The sequence below is a fragment of the Haemorhous mexicanus genome, chromosome 7 (assembly GCF_027477595.1).
Source record: "Haemorhous mexicanus isolate bHaeMex1 chromosome 7, bHaeMex1.pri, whole genome shotgun sequence".
Classification (NCBI taxonomy): domain Eukaryota; kingdom Metazoa; phylum Chordata; class Aves; order Passeriformes; family Fringillidae; genus Haemorhous; species Haemorhous mexicanus.
This window is the reverse complement of record NC_082347.1, coordinates 30,486,419-30,508,138: the sequence shown is the minus strand read 5'-3', so window position 1 is coordinate 30,508,138 and position 21,720 is coordinate 30,486,419. Positions and strand designations below refer to the sequence as shown.

General features: G+C 44.3%; 1 protein-coding gene across 2 annotated transcripts in view; it reads right to left on the bottom strand.

Annotated features, from left to right (window-relative positions):
* NEURL1 (neuralized E3 ubiquitin protein ligase 1) overlaps positions 1 to 21,720 on the bottom strand; it is a 141,170-nt gene that overhangs the window by 64,394 nt on the left and 55,056 nt on the right. The window contains exon 1 of one of the 2 annotated variants that reach the window (XM_059851907.1): positions 17,131 to 17,247. The exons of the other annotated variant lie outside the window; for it this stretch is intronic. Coding sequence (XP_059707890.1) covers positions 17,131 to 17,164 — 34 coding nt within the window. The 5' untranslated portion in view covers positions 17,165 to 17,247. Of the gene's footprint in view, positions 1 to 17,130; positions 17,248 to 21,720 lie in introns of those variants that run through there. 2 annotated transcript variants of the gene reach the window in all.

Genomic DNA, 21,720 nt, shown 5'->3' with positions numbered 1-21,720 from the left:
CAGCAGTAAGGACTGAGCTGAGGAGGCAAATCCTCACACACACGGTCTCCAGGAGGAACAATCCAGCTGATGGCTCTGCAAGCACTTAAAAAATACCAAGGCTGATCAGGCCCTATTCTTTGTTGAAGAATGGATGATACCAAGAAGAAAAGTGTGAATATAGGTCTATATGCACACAAGGCTGTTGAGAAGAAATCTCTTCCCCTTATAAATGAATTTTTAAATTTCCTGTCTTCAGTTATGATGCTGTTATGTCATTAACCATCTCCTGGTCCCTAATTAGGCACTATTTACTCAATGTCAGTCATTCCCAAAAATTCAGTTACTCTTGTGACACACCACAGAGACCTCTGGTAGCACTCCACTTCCCATGGATGCAGATCCTTTCCAGGTCCCTTCTTGCCCTCTCCCTGTGCAAATCCCCCCGAGCCCCTCTGGACCATAAGCCCACTAAGCACATAAGAACAGCAGAGCATAAGTAAGCAGCCATATGCTCCCTTCTGCCAGGTAAGGAGAGAGCCCCCCTGGAAGTTGCTGGGCAGGAGGAATTGTCTTGGGAGCTGCACCCCCAGGCTCCAGACAAATCCATGGAAAAGGAACTGTCATCCCTGCATCAGCAGCAGCCACTCCTCCTTCCAGCAGCTTGCAGCAGCTCCTCTGATCCACAGGCAGGAACAACTTGCATGTGCAAGAATTATGTTTTTGACAGCGGGGAGGCATTTCTGACCTTATTCTCTTTGCATCTGGGTGCTACTGCAACTTTATTTTTTTTACTATAGCTGACTAACTTATTATTGTAGGTGGATGTTGTGGGTAGGAAATGAGAAGATCAAAGTAAAAAATCATGCTGTGGAAGCATCTAAGATTTCTTTCTTGATTTAGAACATCTTTGCTCTGCTGTGATGAGGCTCTGTAAGAGGAGAAATGTAATAACATATATATGTCTTCTAACAAAAGAAAGCAAGTTAAGTCTAGTTAGGTTTATGGTCTAGGGATGTTTCAGAAATTCTGTTTATCATCCTCCTGTAAATGTGCAGTTTGTTAATCTTCTCCTTTTCTAATATCTGATGCTTCAGGAGGAATAGAAACAGCTTGCCCAAGGTGATGGCTGATCTGTCTGTGCTGCAGATGGTGGGACATAAGGAAAGAAAACACCCAGAACTTTCCATGCTCTGTCCACTGATAATCCTTATCTTCTCAAAGATAAACTGATACACTGTTGGCCATAAGATTCCATATAATTTATAAGTTATGTTTGCTTTTCTGACCCACTGCATTAACAAACCCGCTTCTTGCCATAGCTCCTTTTCCAGAAACTGCCCAGCTGGGATAAGCCATTGACCTCTCACATCTACAGAAACTGCAGTTAATCATTTCCTCAGCACAGATCAGAACTGTGCATAGAGCACGTCACACTTTCATTAACATTACAGAACTCCTGCTAATTTATAATCATGTAAACCAGGCCCAAGCAGTCACTGCAGACATTCAGCTTAGAGCTGTGCTGCTGAGATTAGGGCCAGCAGCCCTTCACCCCTCTCTACACAGGTCCCAGGGTGCAGCACAAACACCTGCAGCCACCTTGAACCAAAGCCCCACAGTCACAAGCTGGGAGTTCCCACCGTGGTGCTGCCTGCACTGCTGCTTCTCCCCTTCCCCTCCTGCAGCACTGGGCACAGCCACGATGAGCAGCAAAGCTGCTGCCCCACAGGCAGCCCTGTCTCACTGCACAGCCACAGGCAGCCCTGTCTCACTGCACAGCCACAGGCAGCAGAGCACCACTCTCACAGAGTTCATGACAGTTCATACTGAAAAAAAAAAAAAAAAGACATAAAAGCAGAGCCCAAGTGCAAATATTTTATGGCTGTGTAGTATTTCCATGCACTACAAATCAATGTAAAAGATGTTTGGTTCAAGGGGCCTCATATAGGCTGTGTTTTTAAAATGCATTCCCCCTGCTAAATATAAATCAGTAAGAGTTTTTTGTTCTTCCAAAAGATTAGCTAGCCTCAGTATTTTGGGATCTAATTCTGGAATACTTGTTGAGGTGCCAGCATTCTCTTCCAATTTAAATACAGTTTAATGGAAAGTCTGTCCTGGGCACATTTTCCATCTACAGTGTAATAGCTTGAAAGTCTGAATACTAAGAGTTCACCAGAAACAGAGGTAACCTATCTAGGTTAAACTTCATTTATTTGTCAGGATTAGAAAGGGTGTGAGAGCAATGGAGAGCAGGAGAAAGCAAAGGTAAGAGCAGTAGAGACTAGAAAATAGATCTGTAGAACCAAAATCCCAGAGATGACAAAGCCATGCAAAGAAAATTAGAGAAGCTGTGGTTCTGAACTCAAGCACTCAAATTTTCTTTGAGCTGTATCTGTGTAAAATCAAAGATGTGCCCCTAGACTCAAGATGCTGAATTAGGCCCACATCAGGCTCCTCCCACTGCATATTTACAATACGTGTATAGGATGCTTTTCTTTGCATCAGTGGAAAGAGACAGGGTACTTTGTGGAGCATGTGAATTATGCTCATGTGGATGATCAGCTGGAGGATGCTTCCACATCCCGAGTGTCCTGTTTAGCACAGCTCCCTAATCAGAGACCACCTCTAAGCAAGAGAGACATGCACTGGGATGAATGGCAGAGCAGTGGAAGAGCATCTCCTCTTACCCAGCTGGAGAGTTTAGATTGTGTTCAGCACCACAGATCATAAAGTTTTATTTTGTAATGATATTTCTACAGACTCTCAGAAGGCAGTTTTTCTTCTATCATACATGACAATTACACTTGGAGTGTGCCTTTATTCTAATGTAAATCATCCATTTTTAGTCACTTCAAGATACTGTAAAGGTGGGTCATTCTGTGTGTGGTCTTGCTTATAAACACAGTGCTCAAACCATTCTTGTTTCACACCCTTCCTCCTGAAAATCCCCTTGCAGGGTCTCTTGAGAGCATGATTGCCACAACCAGCTCCTTACCCTATCCATATTTAAACTTGTGAGGTGCAGTGATCTTTTGCCAAAATTATCTGATGTTGATGTGCTATGGCCCCAAACTCAGGGCACTGCTTTTCCTTCCTATAGACTGGTAGCTGTGGAAATACTGTCACCCAGTGTGTCTTTTCTATGTCTTTTTTTTTCCCCTATTTTAATTTCTTTCTGATCAACTGAAAACTCTCTTTTTCAGCATCAGAAAATTGCACTGCTGTCTTTGCTGTTAGTCAGAACAGAGCCCAAACTATTTCCATCCACACCAGTTACCCAAATGTCAAAGATTTCCTTTCAATATGAAGTCCAAAAGCAGTCCTAAAGGGAAGTTCTTTAAATATATATCTACTCAGGGTCACCTGGCTGCTGTTTATGCAGGGGGGTTTTGTAGGGTTTATGTTCTTGTGAAATGGAATATGAAAGTGCTTACAAAGGAAAAATTACCTGAAACTCTAGTCTTGCTCCACACTGACTAGACCCAAAAGACATTGATTCCACTGGCTTTATTTCCTGTTTGGCAGCAAATAAATCCTTAAAGTAAGGGGTTATTTGAGCTAGCAACTTATCAGGCAGGTCAACATTTACTATTACTTTCATTATTTGGTCACATTTAACATCCTCTTAAATATTTCAGGATTATAGGAGCCACTTTTTTTTTTTTTAATCCTTCCTTTCCACTCTCTCTTTCTCTGTCCATTTCTTCTTCAGGAAAACTCACACAACATACAACCTTCCTCCCTGCTTTCTCTGCCATGCCTTCCTCCTTCTTCCTCCTCCTCCTCCCTTGTCACAAGTATTAAAGTTTCTCAGCCACCTCTCTTTCAAGTCTTCCCCTTCCTTCACTGGCCCCACTTTAATCCAGCATTTGTCTCTCACTTAGGTTTACTCCTTTTTTTTTTTCCCAACCTCTTGTACTATTCTGGTTTGCTCTCCTCATGCTTCATACCCTCTTATTTTCTTATTTTAAAAAAAAAAAAAAAAAAAAAAAACAACTCCCTGTCTCCTAAAGCACAACAGGCCCTTGTGATTAACCAAGGCTCTCCAATCTCACGAAGTTATAAAGAGATGGATTTATTTTGGCAGACCACTAGTTAAACTGTAACATATTCCTGCAAAGTAACTTGCACTGGGTGCTAAATGAGGCAAAAGTTTGTCATTAAAATTGCATTTTTTTAGGTACATTGCTGGGATGAAAGCACAGAGCTCCATGCCTGATGCCACCATCACCCTCTCAAACTCCCAGTGCACCTGGCAGAGACAGCACAAGGGCCCAGATGTAAAGCTCCCAGCCCAGGGCAGGGCACTAGCCCTGCTCTCCAGCAACTTCAATGCACAAAGAGAAATTATGAACCAGAACTTTTGCCCAGAGCAGGGAGGACTCCAGTAGCATTAGAAGTGTTAACCGCTACACCATTAAAATATTTTTATTTTCCAGGCAAATAATATAAGTACTGCTGAGGCAAAACCAGGAGAAAGGGAAACATTTCTCCCTTTACGCAAGAATTTGGCCCTCTATGCACACATTCCTTCATTAATCTGCACTTTCTGTACCACAGTCACAAGTGGAATCTAAATTACTGACTTTCCCACTCTCATCTGGCTCTGCAGCACACCGCTTGCACCAGTTTCAACACCCTTTACCAGTAAATAACTCTGTTTCTTCAGCAGACCAGAACTTGAACTTGGACCACTGAATTAAAACATGAAACTCCACCAGCCAGTCAGACCATAGAGTTACAGTTTATTTTAACTAAAATAAGCAGAATCTCTGGTGCTTATTCAAAGAACCAGTGTGAATGCTATTCTACCACCCTGCCTAGCAATTCCCAGGAAGTTCTCACTTCAGGTTTTGCTACAAGCAGCTGATGGAGCAGTCCATACAGGAACTTGCTTTCCTTAGCATTTGCTGCCATGGGTCAGCCAGTAGAAGACCAAGGGTGTTGCATCCTGATTGCCTGAGGACAAGAGCACTCAGACCTGTTTTATTTCTTTAAAAGTCATCCTGCCTAGCCACCACCTCATGCCAAATCTCACAAAGACAGAAAGAGGAGATGGGTCCTGCCCAGAAGTGTTTACAGGCTGCATAGGAGAAAATAAATAGGAACAAGAGGAACACAACTTTGTAAGCAAGCATATGTTTTATCTGATTGTCTGTTATTTTAATGAATCTGTCAGGGCCCATGCTGTTCCACACTCATGGCCAGTGCTATTCCTTGCCCCAGAGGACAGCAGGAGGTGACTGCTTCTGTCACCACTACAGCACATGGAGGTTAGTTCTAGTCCTCTCTGATTAGCATAGGCAAAAACACACTCCAAACTAGAAGCTCCAAGCCCTTTCATTATAAGCCCTCACAGAATCCCCCCAACCTTCAGGATTATTTTCTAATGACTTGGGTAACAGAGTCAGCTCTTTTGCAGAGGAGGTACCCCAGTGTTTCCTGTGAGAACACACCAAGGAAGTTCTGCCATCTCTGGCTTTGAAATTTAACATCAGTGCATACAAACAGGAAAAAACTTGCCAATAATTCAGTTTTCATCAATTTTACATTGCTGCAGGTTTACTTGCATGACCATTCCTGACACAGATGACCAGTTGCCATCTCTGAAGCTGGGTAATGTACAGCAGGTGACACAGGAGGAACATCATGAAGATGAAAATTGACTGCTTTTCTAAATAGCTGAAGGAACAGAGATGGGCTAGAAAACCAAGCCAGCCTGGAATGGGAACAACACACAGTGTTACAATTCATGCAGAGGGGGCATATTTCTATATTGATGTATTGATAAGAGTGAAAAGAGGAAGAAATTTGATGCCACACAAGTCAGAGCACTGCTCCTGATGAAGCCACGTTCACAGTGTGAGTGCCTTGAAGATCACGTGTGAACTGGAAACAAGCCTAAAGGGCTCAGGGGACTTTATTCTCTCAGGGGAAAGACACATACACTATTTCAGAAAAGCAAGGAGCAATTAAGCGTGGAGACCAACTCATCCATCCATTTTCCTTGCATTTTTTAGCTTAAAAAAAAAGTGTAACATCCTTTAGTCAATGTTCAGATAAGGGTCATTTCTTCTGCTAAGATCAGTGGAGTTTTAATTTTTTTAGGGGTTTGCAGGAGTTGTTTTTTAAGTACATAAATGGTCCTGTTTTTCTAAGCCACAGCACTAAATTATAATGTAATAAGGACCACGCTGCATCCCTGACAGATGCTCTTTCTGACAGCACAGGGAGATGCAGCTGTTGAACTGGAGTCTGCAAATCCAGACCTCTGGGCCATAAAGCATCTCCCTGATTAGTTTTCTGCACCCAAAAGCAGATCTCAATTCAAAATCTGAACCTACTGCTGTAAATAGACTACACAGAGGAAAAACACAAAATATTTGTTATCAAACTGAAGTTGCACAAATCCCAAACCACTATCAATCTGATTTGTTTTTTTTTTTTTCCAGAGGGTACACTTCAAAATCTCTGGAATACTGAAGTTATTAAGGGTAATTTGCTCACATCTACACTTTATTACAGCTGCTCACACAGTATGACACACCCCACTCTGCACTAACTGAGCCAGCAGTACCAGCCATGGTATCACAAAATTATTGTTTCTGCCACATCACTAAAGACAAAGCTGATAAAGTCTGTCCACAGGGGTTAAAGTATGGACTTTCCAAAGCACAGCATTAAGAGAAGATGGAAAGTGTGTATTGTCATGTATAAATATAGCAAATAAATCTCCAAATATTCCAGTTATCAAATGCTAAAGAGCTTCTGAATCCCCAAGAAACTGCTTGTATGCTGGTCAGTCTGAAGCTGCAGTCAGCTTGGGATGAGGCATGGCCTGGAGTCCCCAGGGAACAGCTTTGCTGGATGAGGGTCCAGAGCAGAAACTTCTCTGTGGGATAACCCATGAGTGGGTAAAGAGACATCAGGTAGCCAATCTGCAACTAACAGAATAGAAACAGCTCCCAGCAAAATGGCTAAGGTTCCAGGATCTCTGGTGAAGAGCATTGTGAGAGCTGCAGTCAGCTCTTGCAAACTTGGCAAATGACTTTAGCAGTCTTTCAAAACTATCTGCAGTACATTTGTAAGATATTTCTCTGAATTTTATCCTTTTTACCATTGGTACAGATATCCTAGATGTTTTGTCCTTTGTTTGATAAATGCCATTGCACACCTGTGTAGGAAGGATGCAGGGAACTGCAATCACTGCATCTCCACTTTCAGGAATTCATTTCTAACATGATGCAATATCCTTTGTAGCATCCCAAAGACAGCACTGCCCACTTTCCTAAGCCTGACTGCTAGGTGCCATGCACAGAATAGCACAGGCCAAAGAGAGTAAGATCATTTTACAGTCAGCAACCACCCACAATCCAAGTGTTGAGATACTGAGACACAATATGAAGATATTGAATCACCCACCCTTGCTCAAGCAATAGTGCCTTGGGCTGGTCAGAAAGGAGACAGGTTTGCCCAGGAACCTTGTCACAGCCATGATTCTTGATCAAGATCTCTTTGGGCAATTTTGCAAAGCCACTGCTGTGCAGAGATAAAGAGAAGAACAGCAACTCCTACCATGCTGTAGCTCCAGTTCCATGTGGGATCTGCATGGGACCAGCACCCATCAGGACTCCCAGTCTTGTGTTCCTTCTAAGCACATAGCTTCACTTAGAATCATAAAACAAGAAGGCATCACAAATTACAGTCTCTTACCCTTCAGAGATGAAAAACAGAGGGTGGCATTGAACTAGTTTAAGATAATGAGAAAATAAATTGAGTAATTCTCCTTTTGCAAGTTGCAAGAAATTCATATCATCAGTGATGCCTTTGTAAAAGCAATTAGATTCTTAAAGCTTTATTTTATATTTGATAATCTGATTCTATTTGGTGTGCAAAGACAGAAGTCATTTTGATTTGGGATACTTCAGTACATTATAGGCACCCATATATTTCCATCTTCCAGAGACTTTTTTTTAAACTTTTTCTTTTTTATCTCAGTCTCTTTATAAGCTGCCAATTTTTTAACCTTTGAAAAATACCAATTCTTAACAATCCTTATGTCTTCAGTTAGTCTTCAAACAGCCCTGGAGAAAAGTAAGGGTTTATTTAAAGTACTTTTAGCTGAGTCAGTGAATATTACAGATAGGCCGATCAGAGATGAAGCTGTGGCTTTCAAAACTCTCACCCAAAAGTCTTTCCTTTACCCTCCTCCTCCCAAAAGCTTTAGAAAATGAGACATTTCTATCTTTCTCCTGACCAAAAGCCTGGTCTGATGAACAAAAAATAAGATCCAGGATTTCTTTCATTCCAAAACAGTATCCCAAACACTCTTGCCACCAAGCTGCCATTTGTCCAGTTCGTAACATTTAAGTTATCCAACCAAAGAAAAGATAAAACCATGGAGAAATTTTCCTTAAGCAAAAGATGTTTACCGGAAATCTCCTTTACTTTTCAGCAGGAACCAACCCAGAGCAGGGATCACATTTACACCAGAGCTCTGACAAATGCCTGTTGAGCTGCAGCACTTAAACCACTTGCATTTTAAACAGCAGTTTGTCAAGTGATACTAATTATTTGGGAGGTCTCTGCTCCTAGAAACGTAAATATTTCTTTTCATACCAATCACATTTTCTTTCCCACGTGGTGCCTCCAGCAGAGACTGAAATTAAAACGGCTTCTTTGTGTGCCACAGTGTGATTCATGGCTCAAATCCCCTTCTACTCTTGCAAACAGGGGAGAGCATTCCCTTGGGGCTCTGCACAGCACCTTCCCATCCCTGCTTTGCAGGCAGAAACCTCCTCTCCACAGGTAGAGAGCTCTCCCAGGATCAAACCCATCCACTTTTCTCAAGGCTGTGCAGCTTCCCCCTGGCTGATAACACAGATCTGGCACTTGCAGTAGCCTGAGAATCACTTGAACTTCATACAGCAAGATGAGGGCTCAGCTGCTAGGGAGCACTGCAGGGAACTGACAAACAGGCTCTTGCAGGAGTCCGAGCCAAGAACCCACAACCAACTCCCAGACCTGCCAATGTGCAGCTCAAACACAGGCACGTGTTTCCTTCAAACTCCCTCCTGCTTCAAGAGACACTGCTTGGGCTCTGCTTTAGCCAGGCCACAAGCCTCAGAGTTTCTTGAAAAACACAATTTCAGTCCCACCCCAGAATCTCACAGCAGGTCCTGCTTTTACTGACAAGTCTATTGGCCAAAACCTTCCAGCGTAGCATCCACACGGCGCCACGTGGCTGCACAGCAGGGCTCATCACAGAGAAAATCTGGCAGTGTCAGCCTGAAAAGGGCTCATGAAATCACAGCAAGTAACACAGAGACTTTACCAGAAGTGAGACTAAGCCAGCATTTTCAGAATCACACTGAGCCATCTGCAAGTCACTTGTGGGAACTGTCTTGTTAGGGTAGGCAAAGATGGGATCAGCCTCTGCTATCCAGGCAAACCTTACAGAAAAGTCACATCCTTCCTCCTTGAAACAAGTGTTGGGTCCTTTTTTGTTTTCCAGAGCTCATCAAAGTCTCCTGTGAGTAAGTTGCTGAGCCCTGGGAGCTGACCCAGCATGTCTGGGAAGGTCACCTGGCATGGACCTGCCCCACACTGCCTCTGTGCAGGACCACCCTGTGAGCTACAACGTGATGGGGCAAAGTCAGACCATGAGTATGAGTTTTACTTGACCCCTCCAGGTTCCCTCTCTGTATTAGGATCTGTTTACTGGTATAGGCAGAAAATTAGGTAAATTGAACCACAAAAAGGAGCTGATTTTCATAACAAGGAGCCTTGGTTTAACACAAAGGTTTCTCCTGAAAAGTTATTTTAACTTGATGGAGAGGGCAAGAACTTCAGATTTCTGCTGATGCTGGCTGTTAGAGGACAGGCAATCAGGAGCACACTGTATCATGTTCATGAAGGTATATAGCTTTTATTACACAAGCATTTTACTATTTCCCTTCTTCTTTAAAACAGAAGTGCTATCAATGTGTCTAATGAAGAAAGTAAGTTCATGCATCCAATCATGTCTCACTCTGAGCCCACCCCCTTTGAGCTATCAGGTCCATGGTAAATATCAGATGAACCAAAGAATTCCTCTCCTCAACACCACCAACTGCAGACATCCGAAATGTTATTTTTAATGCCAACAAAGTACAGTGTCCCTTCAAGAGACAGAGTCAAGGAACAGAAATACTGGTGAGACTAACTCAACAAGAGCTACAGAGAAGGTGACTCTGACTCATTTTGAACTCAGAGAAAAACATTTTCAAAGTAAAACATTGATTTAGAGGCGAATAGACAAGAAGAAAAATGAAAGGACAACAGCGGTCAAAGGAATCAACCCCAGAGCAAAGCTCAGGGACCCACAGGGCTGAAGCATGTGCTCCAACCATGGGCACATGCACTGCCAAGCTGGTGGCTCACAGCCACACTCCTATAGCTCAGCAGCCTGCTGTGTCATCACTGACCCCTGACAACTCCTGAGAGCAAACTTTAATTCCACCCCTTGGTTTGCTTTCACTTTACAGGAAACTCCCTTTCCTTTGGGGTTAATTTTTAGACTGTTCTTGATGCAACCCTCTGCACATACAGATATCATTAATGCAAAGTTCTTTATTGAAACTAAAGCAGCCAAATAACTTTGGAGATTATATATATAGAGATAACCTCTTCTTAATTCCTGCTTATGTCTGCAGTGGTAATCATATCTGTTTAGTAAATTTATTTTATACTATTAACAGTATGAATGTTCAGGCTGTGGGAGTACTTGCTTTGATTAAGTATGCAAATGATTCCCTAGAACATGTCAGTAGACCCTACAAACCTTCCTGAAGAGACACCTGCTGCCTCTAAACTAATTGAATGATAGATTAATATAGCACCCATAATTCTGAAGAAAACAGGAGAAGTAAGGAAGAAGAGAAGAAGGATCAGAGCTAAGAACGCATTCACATAGAGGAGGGAAAGGAGCAGTCCAAGAGGAGACAAATGAGACAACAAAACCTGACAAACAACATTCAATCCCAAGGTCCCACCAGAACAGAGCATCAAAGCTGACAGAAAAGTTAATGAGAAAATGCCATGAAAGCAAAGGACAAAATGAGAACAGAAAGAGCCTTTGCTTTCAGTATTGGAGCAAGATCCCTACACTCAAAAACTGCCACAGCTAATGAAAAACTCATTTGCCTTTCATAAATAAAGCAGTTTTCAAGTATAAATGTGGTTACCCATAAAATCCCCACATACAGAGATGCTACACTTCCTGTCATAAGAGTTGTCAGCAGCAGATAAAGCTCTATTATCTATGGTCACCCTGGGACACTGGCAGGTGACACACAGGTCAGAGGCAGCACCAAAATAATCTCTGGAAGTTCCACTTTCAGCAAATGCCAACACTGTTTTGGCACCCTGCCCAAGGTCTTCTGCACCAGTTAATCCAACCCTGAACAGGATTAATTCCTCATACACACAGACTCTTTTGCTTTCAGGGCTATATGGCAATTGCTGAAAGGAGAGGGGCTTTAGAAACAACCTTTGCTCCTCCGTCCTGTATTAGTTCTCAGAAAGCAACTGAAGGATAGAGGAGATGTTCATCCCTTATTGAATCTGATATCATCACCGGTCACTCCACCAAATGGCAAGTTACACCAAAATCTAGCCAATAACTCAGAGATTATTAGAATAAAATCAACACAATTTGCAGAGAAATCTCACTAGCAGTTGGTGTTGTAGGTCTTTTTTTTTGGTGTTGCTGTTTCTTATTTCTTCTGGGACACACAAAGTTTTAATTAGGTGTAAGAAGATGGAAATTATTAAACTAGAATATATGTGTGTGCTAGAGAACAATGCTGTTTAGTGATATTAACTGCAAGGGTAAATTATGTTAATTGGAATGGTTATTGCAGTACAGGCAATGAATAGACAGCAAGACATAAAGCGTGGGGCTGATCTCAGCACGTGCATATAGACACACCATTTACCACTCTACAGGGAATTCAGAGAAAGAGGAAAAATAGAGCTCTATAGTGCAAAGTAAGAGTGAAAGAAGTTGCATACCATAGCCATTTTTCCTTGATGAAATGGCCTCCACCCTCTGCTCTTCCCCAAAGCTCTTCAGCCACTGCCATGGGGGCTGAGGCTTCCACACAGCACCTGAATGTCCCGGATCTCCCACCAACATGTGTGAACAAGACATGGAAACTGTTTTCCAGGAGAACAAAATGGGGGGGAAGGATCATGGGAGAGCTTCACACTCTTTTGTACAGGAATAAATGAACAGCCAGGAAGGAAAGGAATGTCCATGGAAAATGAGATCCCAATGAAAAGGGAAATTAATCCAGATAGCCACCCAAAAGCCTATTGCCATGCAGTGAGGATGAAGTCCTGCTATAACCTAATTCCTGCTTCCTTCTTCCATTTTGCAGCACACAAATGTGGCTGCATTGCTCACCAGACCCACATAAGGGAGATATAAATCTGGTCATGCATAACCCTTATGTGATCCTCTGCATACACCATGCAAAGACACACGAGCTATTATTTATATTGTATTCACAGCTTACAGAGCACCTTCTGCAAGCACCTTAAAAACTCAGCCCTTCCAACTGAAAATCACACCTGTCAATCAGCACCACCTCCCAGGCTAAAAACCAGACATACCCTCACTTGGGACTTCTTTGCAATTACATTGATGCCATACAATTACAGTTTGGAAAACGTGACATGAGATACCTTTTCCCCTGCTCCTTGTAAAAATGATCCCACAGCAAAATTCTGATGAATGTCAGTGACGTAATTAAAGCGAAAGTGAAACAAAGCCCTGCAACTAATGATTTATTAATAATTACCAGAGGTAGTAGGGTAGTTGTTGAGCAAATGTGCAGCTATGCAGACTCACATACCCCCTGCACGTGGACTAACCCACAGTGTACACTCTAGCAAGTCAAAGGTCCTCCGTAGAGATGTGCATGTGCCATCATAACATCTGCATGCCTACCTACACTGAAGCCCTCTCCCACACAGGGCAGCAGCTTCCTTCCTTCCTTCCTTCCTTCCTTTGCAGCTGCAAACCATCACTTTGGGTCAGTTCAGTTCTTAGTGAAAGAGACATAAAAATTACCCAGGTGTTTGGGGATTTTTTTCCCTTAGGCTGAATCTCATAGATTTGGCCCCTAAAATCTAGAATAGGATCTTTTACAAATAGCAGCTCACTCATGGCCATACGAGGCATGAAAAACTACTGCAGCAGATGCAAGTTGTACCAAACACATAAGAAGAACTCAGGTATTATGGCATATGCATCTATTAGACATTTATTCCAAGCACGATTAGCTAGCATGTAGTTTAGTATAATTACTTAATAAACCCTGACTCTGTTAGAGGAATACTGTAGTATACAGTCATTCTTGTAGAAACCAGCTTTCTGTGAATCACAAGGAACCATATCAACATTTCCTGTTTAAAATAGTGTTAAGCACTGCATATATAGATATTACACTTCAAATAGTAAGTAAACATCCTGCCCATCAAGGTTGTGTTGCCTTTGAACCTCCTATTTTTACTTTTCTTCTTGCTGCATAGACTGCTCTGGAAAATACCACAAGGACTTCTACAGAGGGTGTGGGAAAGCAAAGAGGGAATGGGGAAGAGGAACAGATTCAGTCACAGTGCCAGGCAAAGGGACATAGATGGAGACTGCCTGAGTGGGTATCAGAACTGCACAGAGAATAGTCCCATGGCCCAACATCTCAAACCATCAGATGACTCCATTCACAGACAAAGGTGTTCCTCTTCATGGTACAAGCCATTGGGGTTTCTTTGGGAGTGGGGAATAAAGTCAGAAGTGGAGCTCTCTTAGGAAGCTCAGGTAGCTTTAGTGACACTAGCTAAAAGTTTACTTTTCCTCTCAGTCCCATCAGGTGGGGTGGGAAACTTTCCTTCAGGTGACTCAGGGCCCATTCAGCACCCACCATCTCCACCTTAGGGCAGATGAGCTCTGCAGCCACACATCAATGGGAAAGCAGCATTTTCACCCAGGGAGATGCCTGTGCACGTGAGCCTGTGTGTACCTCACTGTATGGCTCTAACAGGGTCAGCAGCACTGGCTTGCAGGACTTCACACAGTAGAGCCAAGCATCAGTGCAGGTCCAGGGACATCCAGTGCCACCACCATGGCCATGCAACCCCGTGCATGACATGTCACCCACTCATGGCTTTTCTCGAGCCAAAGGATGTTGAGTCTCCTCTATCCAGCAGGATTGCTGTGTATCTTGGCTGTTTGAGAGCAGATTTGTGAGTGAAAGGGGGAAAAATGATGCCAGGTGTTCCTCATGACAGTCTGTGTGTGGTTGTACTTGACTACTGTAAACCTAGAATCGCAGAATCCTTAAAACTGGAGAAGATCTCTAAGATAACCAAGACCAACTCCTAACCAGCCCTGCCAAGTCCACCACTAAATTAAGTCCCCAAGCACCACACCTACAGGCTTTCTGAACACTTCCAGGGCCAGTGATTCCACCACTTCCCTGGGCAGCCTGTTCTAATGCCTGACTGCCCTTTCAAAGAAGAAATTTTTTCTAATATCCAATCAAAACTTCCCCTGGCACAACTTGAGATCATCTCTTGTCCTTATCCCTTGCTACTTGGGAGATTAGGCTGACCCCCCTCGCTACACCCTCCTTTCAGGCAGTTGTAGAGAGTGTTAAGGTCTCCCCTGAGGCTCCTTTTCTCCAGGTTAAACACCTCCAGATCCCTTAGCTGCTCCTCAAATGATTAACTCTTCAGACCCTTCAACAGCTCTCTGACCCATCTCTGGACTCACTTGATTACCTCCATGTCCTTCCTGGACTGAGGGGCTCAAACTGGACATAGCACTCGAGGTGCAGCCTCGCCAGTGCCCAGTACAGGGGGACAATCCCTGCCCTGCTCCTGCTAGCCACACTATTGCAGATGAAGGCCAGGATGCCATTAGTCTGGGCACACTGCTGGCTCATGTTCAGCTGGCTGGCAGCCAACACCAAACCTCTGTTCTTACATCAGGGCACCCACAGTTTTTAAAACAAACAACCTGATTTTATGGTGTTTTAGACAGGGTGCCTCCCTCAAGAGCCACTTCAGGAGCTTTTATCTCAATTAACTTTTATGACCCTGACAAGGTCAGGGTGTGCCCAGGCAGAGGCAGGGACCCAGCACCCAGCTCTGGGCACAAGTCTCAGGAAAAGATGCTGTCTCCCCAGGACCAGCTCAGCAGAGCAGGGGCAGCATCTCCCCACCTGAGCTAATTTTCAGTGAACAGGTGCTTGCAAAAATCCCACCTCATCCTTGCCACACAGAGAGGTCACCAGAAATGTCTGAAGGACACTGGTTAATTAATTTTCTGTGCTATCTAAGACAAAGATTGTCAATCCTAAGGCTATCAATACAACTCCTTTCAGTATGGTTACATTCACTTTCAATTCAGCTTATGAAAATGGATACAGATTCTGTTCTCTTTCCTCAGCTATTTTGAGACACATCTGAAACACAAATATTCAACAGAAAGATGGAACTGGAGGAACGGTAGCCACAGACAAACCACAAGTGCAGATGTAGTCTATTTTTGTTAAATGTGCCTTTGTAGCATGATTTTTTTTTTAATATAATCCCTATTTTTTTTCAAGTGTCACTGTGCTGAACAAAGCAGTGCGTCACCTCTGTACATAACACAGCCTGTAGCCCCTCTGAAGAGGAAAATTTGAGTTAATTACCCACATCACCTCATTAGTCTCCATCTTCCAACAAATAAAAATTAAAGAGAAGAATGCTTGTTGGAGTAGAATCACTGAAAGGCAGAAGTTGCAAGATTGTTGTGCAGTCCACTGCCAGCTGCAGGCAGGAGAAGGCCCCAATAGGAATACCAAGCCCCTGGCACACTCAGGAAACATATATATTTTTTATTCTTTCACTGACTTTTTTTAAAATTCATTCAAGTAATGCTTCAGAGGGGAAAAGGCACTTACAATCCCAAGAAGACAGCCAGAGGTTGTTTTTTTTTTCTTTTTTTTTTTTCTTTTTTTTTTTTTTTTTTTTTGTGACCCAGCAGTACAATTATTCTGCATACTGCATGCATATCATGAGATTAAATAAGAAATAAGGTCAGGCCACAGAAACTTCAGAACACAAACAATGCACAAATAAAAAATCTCTATCATCTTGCTAAATATCTTTGGGGAGAGTCATTTACTTCCTAACTATGCCCATATGTTCCTTAAACTATAGGGTTTGGACTTGGTAGAAAATATGAGAAGAATCAGGGCTGTAATATGAATATTCACAGTGTAAATGTATATTCCTCATGTATCTCTATTCAAATCAAGGATATGAGATACTCCACAGTGCTTTACCTGTGTCTTCCATATCCATGTTTACTATTGTGACAAGGAAGGGCCTCTGAAAACCCCATTCACACCTCACTGAGCATGCAGTGCACTACATCCAAACCCACACAGAACATTTCAGAGCAAAACACAGGGTCAATGCTAAGGACTGCAATATTCCCACAGAAGTATTAATTGTACGAGATTTGTGCAGGCAAGGACGTGTCTCATACTGCACCTTGTCCATAGATTCACATTCTGCTTTAACGCTGGCCTATGCAGGGCACTCCGGTCCCTCTCCAGCTCCTCCCGCGCCCCGCTGTGCATCACCCAACAAACCCAGGGAGAGGGCTGCACTCAGCCTCAGCTTCGTCAATTCACTCCGACATTCACTCCAAACCTTAGCAATTCAGCTAAGAAACTGCTGGTGGGAAGGAGAAATAAGGTGACTGCTCAGAGAGCCCGCTCAGCTGCCTGGCAGTAACCTTGGCATCGGGGCTGGCGTTTCCCGGCGGGGCTGTCACACAGCGCACACGGATACACACGGACACGGTTACTTCTCCTTCGACCCTGACACCTCACAGCAAGCCCGTCAGCGCTGCCCGGGCAGGTATCTGCACCTTATCCCCGTGTCCAACCTGACGAGCCCCATCCCAGCCCGGGCTTCCTCCCGGGCCAGCCCCGTTCCTGGGGCGGGATGCTCCGGGAGGAGAGCCGGGCAGAATCCGCATCCCCGGCATCCCCCGCCGCACCTTTCCCAGCCGCCTCCCGCGGTGGCGGGGCGGTCGCTCCTTACCGTAGAGCAGGTTTCTGGTCACCTGCCCCCCCATGTCGGCGCAGCCCCTGCCCGGCTCCGGCTCCGCTCCGCAGTCCCCGGCCCACGCGGGACCCGGCTGCCCCGCGCCGGCAGCCTCCGCCCACACCCGCGCCTCCCGCCGCGGCACCGGCGCTCCGAGCTGTCATCTTTATTTACATAAGAAGGAGGAGACTTCGCTTCCTGAAATAGCTGCCGGCGTTTCACCGATAGAGCGTGTCCCCCCTCCCCACGCACAGCGCGGAGCGCGGCAGGCGAAGGCACCCACGAGCGGTGCTGCCGGCCCGGCTCGAACCCGGCGGTACCCGGAGCCCCGGCAATGCTAAGAACAAAGCGCGAAGCACCTCTGACTCCACGGGGCAAAATAAAGCAAACAAAAATTAATAACTCATTTATAAAACCAAACGACTCTGGCCACGTGAAACTTTCGCTCCCCACTGCAAAACCCTGGAATAAATTAGAGCGCGGAAAAAGAAAAGTTAAAATTTATTACCAGACATCACCACACCAGTCTTCAAACGGCTTTTGCAGGTTAATTATTAATTATTTCATAGTTTTATTAAAATTAATAATTATTAATTATTTAATAAAGAAGTGCTCCAAAGGCAGAATGGTTCGCCACAGACTGAAATAATCAAAACATTACCCCCCGTAAACTCTTTTGTGCGGAGCTCGCATGCTCAGCCCAGATACAATGCTTCCTGCGCTCCAGCTCATTACCTCTGCTGATGGATAATGGCCAGCGTTAGAAAAAGCAGGGGGATGCCGAGAGCGGTGCAAGGAGGTGCGCAGGGGACCGCAGCCAGGGATGGTCCCTCGGTTGCTCTCTGCATCCCGCAGTTCATGCAGGAGCTCGCTCGTTCCCTCCTCTCCATCTCCAGCACCGCACGCCCCTGCCCGCTCACTCCTCTCCCTGCATCTCTCCTGTCCACTGCTCTGGGGGTAAATTAACACAGCGGGCACCGAGCTGCCACAGCCAGCGCCGGCAGATCCCAGCCGGCTCGATGTTAACCAGCTCATGCATCTTTGCTGCGCCGCAGTCGCTCCCCTCTCTGCAAAGGAGCGGGAGTCAAACTTGTGCAGCAGCCAGAGCAGCCCTGCCTCCCAACTCTTACCATGGTGTTGGGCAAATCCTGCCATCCCACTGCCTCGAGTCTGCCACCGGAAAAAAGAGAAATAAGATTTTCTCTTGCCTGTGTTGTAAGGATTATTTGCTTAGGATGTCTGTGTGCTGAGGTCTCAGCACTTCTGGAGGGAAAAAAAAAAAAAGAAAAGAAAAACAACAAAGAGAAAAGGAAAAAAAAAAAAAAGCAGTGCAAAAAAAGCCCAAGCCAAAAAGCATAGTCAGGGTGTTTGCACTAGTGCTGCGTGCTTGAGGAAAGCTGTGTCCAGCATTTTCAACCTGCAAGAGGAGCCTCTCCCGAGCCCTCCATCCAGTCACCACTGCCGGCTCACCCCTGCTCCCACCTGCCCAGCCGAGACGTGCGCCCGGACTCCCGAGCCAAGCAGCAGCTCTTCCTCAGCTGAGCAGCACGCAGGCAGCACTCTGCTCATCCCTGCCCAAAGTCACACTCTGCAGAGCTCACGGCAGCTTCTTGGCAGAAGAAGAGGCTTGCTTTTTTTTCCTTCTATTTTTTTCCCCCTTCCTAGATGATGCTGCATTTACAGCAGCAGCGAGTGGGGTGACAACGTGCCCTGAGCACCGTGGTGTGGCCCCTATGCCCCCAGTGGGTGCAGGACATCTCTCAGGTCACACCAACCCATCACAGAACCCTGCTCTGCTCCCTGGCTGCTGGGGACCCACAGATGCCACAAGGACACTGCTGCTTTCATCTTCTGGGGGGCACCTCACCCTCTCAGGCAAAGGGTCCAGAAATTTACAACATCAAATACCACATTTCACTTGGAGGAATGAAAATTGACTTGGATATTCAATCCCAAATTTTCTCCCTCAGTTTCTCATTTCAGCTCTGCTTTCCATCCTTACCTTAATCTTGCTACAGCTCTGTGAATAATTGACTTCTTGGTTCACTGCCTCAACCAAGAGATTGCTAGAAAAAAAAAAGTATAATTTCATGTTGGCCCAAAAATGAATGCTTTGTGCGTCTCACTTAACAAAATGTTTCTTTAATTCAAAATGAACCATTTTATTTTCAGAGTTATTTTTACCTCATTTTTTCAAGTTATGGTCATTCAATCCAGCTCTGAAATGATATCCTTAAAAAAAAAAATAAAATTAAGCCCTTTGTTTTGAATATACCAAAAGGAAAAGTGTGAATTGCTATCTTGTCTGATTATTTTATTTTTTCCAACTTATTGGCTTTGTTTGTTTGTCTGAAGGGGAGGGTGGAGAGGGCAGACTGCCAGAATGAGTCATCCTGTTTGGCAGAAAATTACAAACAATTTCAATTGATTTTAAAATTGGGGTTTTTTTTCCAAAAGAATCCAGCATCCCCTCCCACCCCTGAGCTTTCCCCAGTGCTGTGGAGCAGCTCCTGGGGAACACAGACCCTCAGAGCCATCCACAGCAGTAGAATGGCCTGTCTGTCCTTTTCTGTGATAATTCCTTGAGGATTATTTGCCATATGGCAAATTTTTCCTTCATAGACACATCACCCTGAAACTTACTGCTGATTTGTTCTGGCCACCTCCAAGCCCATTTCAGACCTTTATCTATTCCAAATTACTCCTCAGTCTTTCATGTTTCAGGTTCTCCTCTAGACAAAGGGAAACCCTTCCCATTGCCCTGTTCTTGTTTTACAGTTCTCTCTGTCAATACACTCCAGGTCCCCTTGGGCTGTTTCTTTGCCCTTGTCAATAAGGATAAGGCCTCCCATTTTGGCGTCAAGTATAAAAATCAATAACATCACCATTTGCACACCCTTCTAAATCACTGACAAAGGTACTAGGTTGGACCCAACAAAAACCCAGCCCCTAAATCCATTTCCATTCATGAACTGCATCCAGCAAACTCTGGCCAAGCAGCAGTGTTGCTGCTCAAGCCAGGAGAAATCTGCAGCAGGAGTATTTTGAGGCAGTGTCTGATCTTGCTAAATATACTTATTAACCACAAGAGTAGGATGCTGAGGCTGCAGAGCACTTCTGAAAATAGATTCACGGACATCAAGCCGTGTATTAGCTAAAACCTTGGATCTTTCCAAGCAGCCTTGAGCAGGCAATGGGGCACCTCTCCCAGCCCTCCCAGGATAAAATCCCCAGCCCTGGGTACCAGGCAGGGTGGCCAGGAAGGTTATGACTCTCTGTGTTGCTTTCCTGGTGTCCTGGTGTGAAGGCTGGCAGGTCAGCAAGGAGGATGCCAAAGAACCATCATGGTCTGGGAAAAGACATCCCAACAGAGCCAAACAGCCCATTCAACCCTGACTGAGGGAAAGCAGAAGAGATACCTGCAGGGAACCACAGCAGGGAGAACCAGCTCTGCAGAGACCTGTCTTGCACAGGAGGAAACACGGAAGAAGATACAAAGAGAGAAGAAGAAAAGGAGATCAGGGAGATCAAGGATAAGATCATAGTTATGCATAGGCCAGGCCAAGAAAATGAAAATCCAGCTCATGCAAGTCTCATGCAGCTAGAAGTCCTTCGGAACTGGATTTGGCTCTGTGGAGAACTGGAGTTTACACTTTGTTAGCAAGACAAAACAAGAAATAAAACATCTCTTGATGGGGATCACATCTCCTTTAATGGTGCTGCAGGTAGAGACATCCAGCCAAGAAAGAGTCCAAGAAGTTTCCTTGAATATCAGCATGGTTAAAAGGTGGGAACTCTGGAAATCAATCTAATATTCACCAGGTACATGGAATCTTCTCTCAATGACTTTTAAAAAGGTTTAAAAGCTGCAATCAGTTTCTCTATTACCACACTTGACTCTATGGTAACAAACAGATTGACTAGAAATTGCCCTTTTTCACTCAGTGCAGTACTCTCAGCTACTGGAGTTCATCTGGGAAGATGGGATAATTTATGGGAACAAATTCTTAGGTCTTTTTTCAGCATGAGTCTCTGACTGCTGCTAGGGGGAAGCTTCACCTGTACAGAAAACAGATTTCCTTCAGGAACCTCTGCCATTATAACTTCAGAGGAAAAATTATCAGCAAGAAAGCATCCAAGAAAAAATGTCTCACCAGCATACACAAGAAGCAGCTAGGAAACCTTGCCTTCTATGCATTCTTTCAAAATTAACTTATTGCCATCAAGGGAGGTGACTTAGACAAAAGGTGTGTCTCCACCTTCAATCCTTTTTCTGCTATGCAAAGACACAGATACTGCTGCAGCAAGCAATATGCTGATTAGCTGACGTTTATGCAGCCATTTGGGAATATAACAAGTTATGTTATTATTAAGCATTATTTTAAAGCTGCAGCTCTGGATGAAAGCCAAATCTCATTGTGTAAGTAAGTTAAAGGAAATTCAAAATTCTTGCTTCAATTTTTAATCGAAATTGCGACTCGTACCTACAAACTACGGCACTGCCACTGCTAACCCAGGTGGCTCAATTACCCCAATACAATTCTCTGCAGGCACAGCAGGAAGGGGAATTTAAGGACAGGAAAAAAA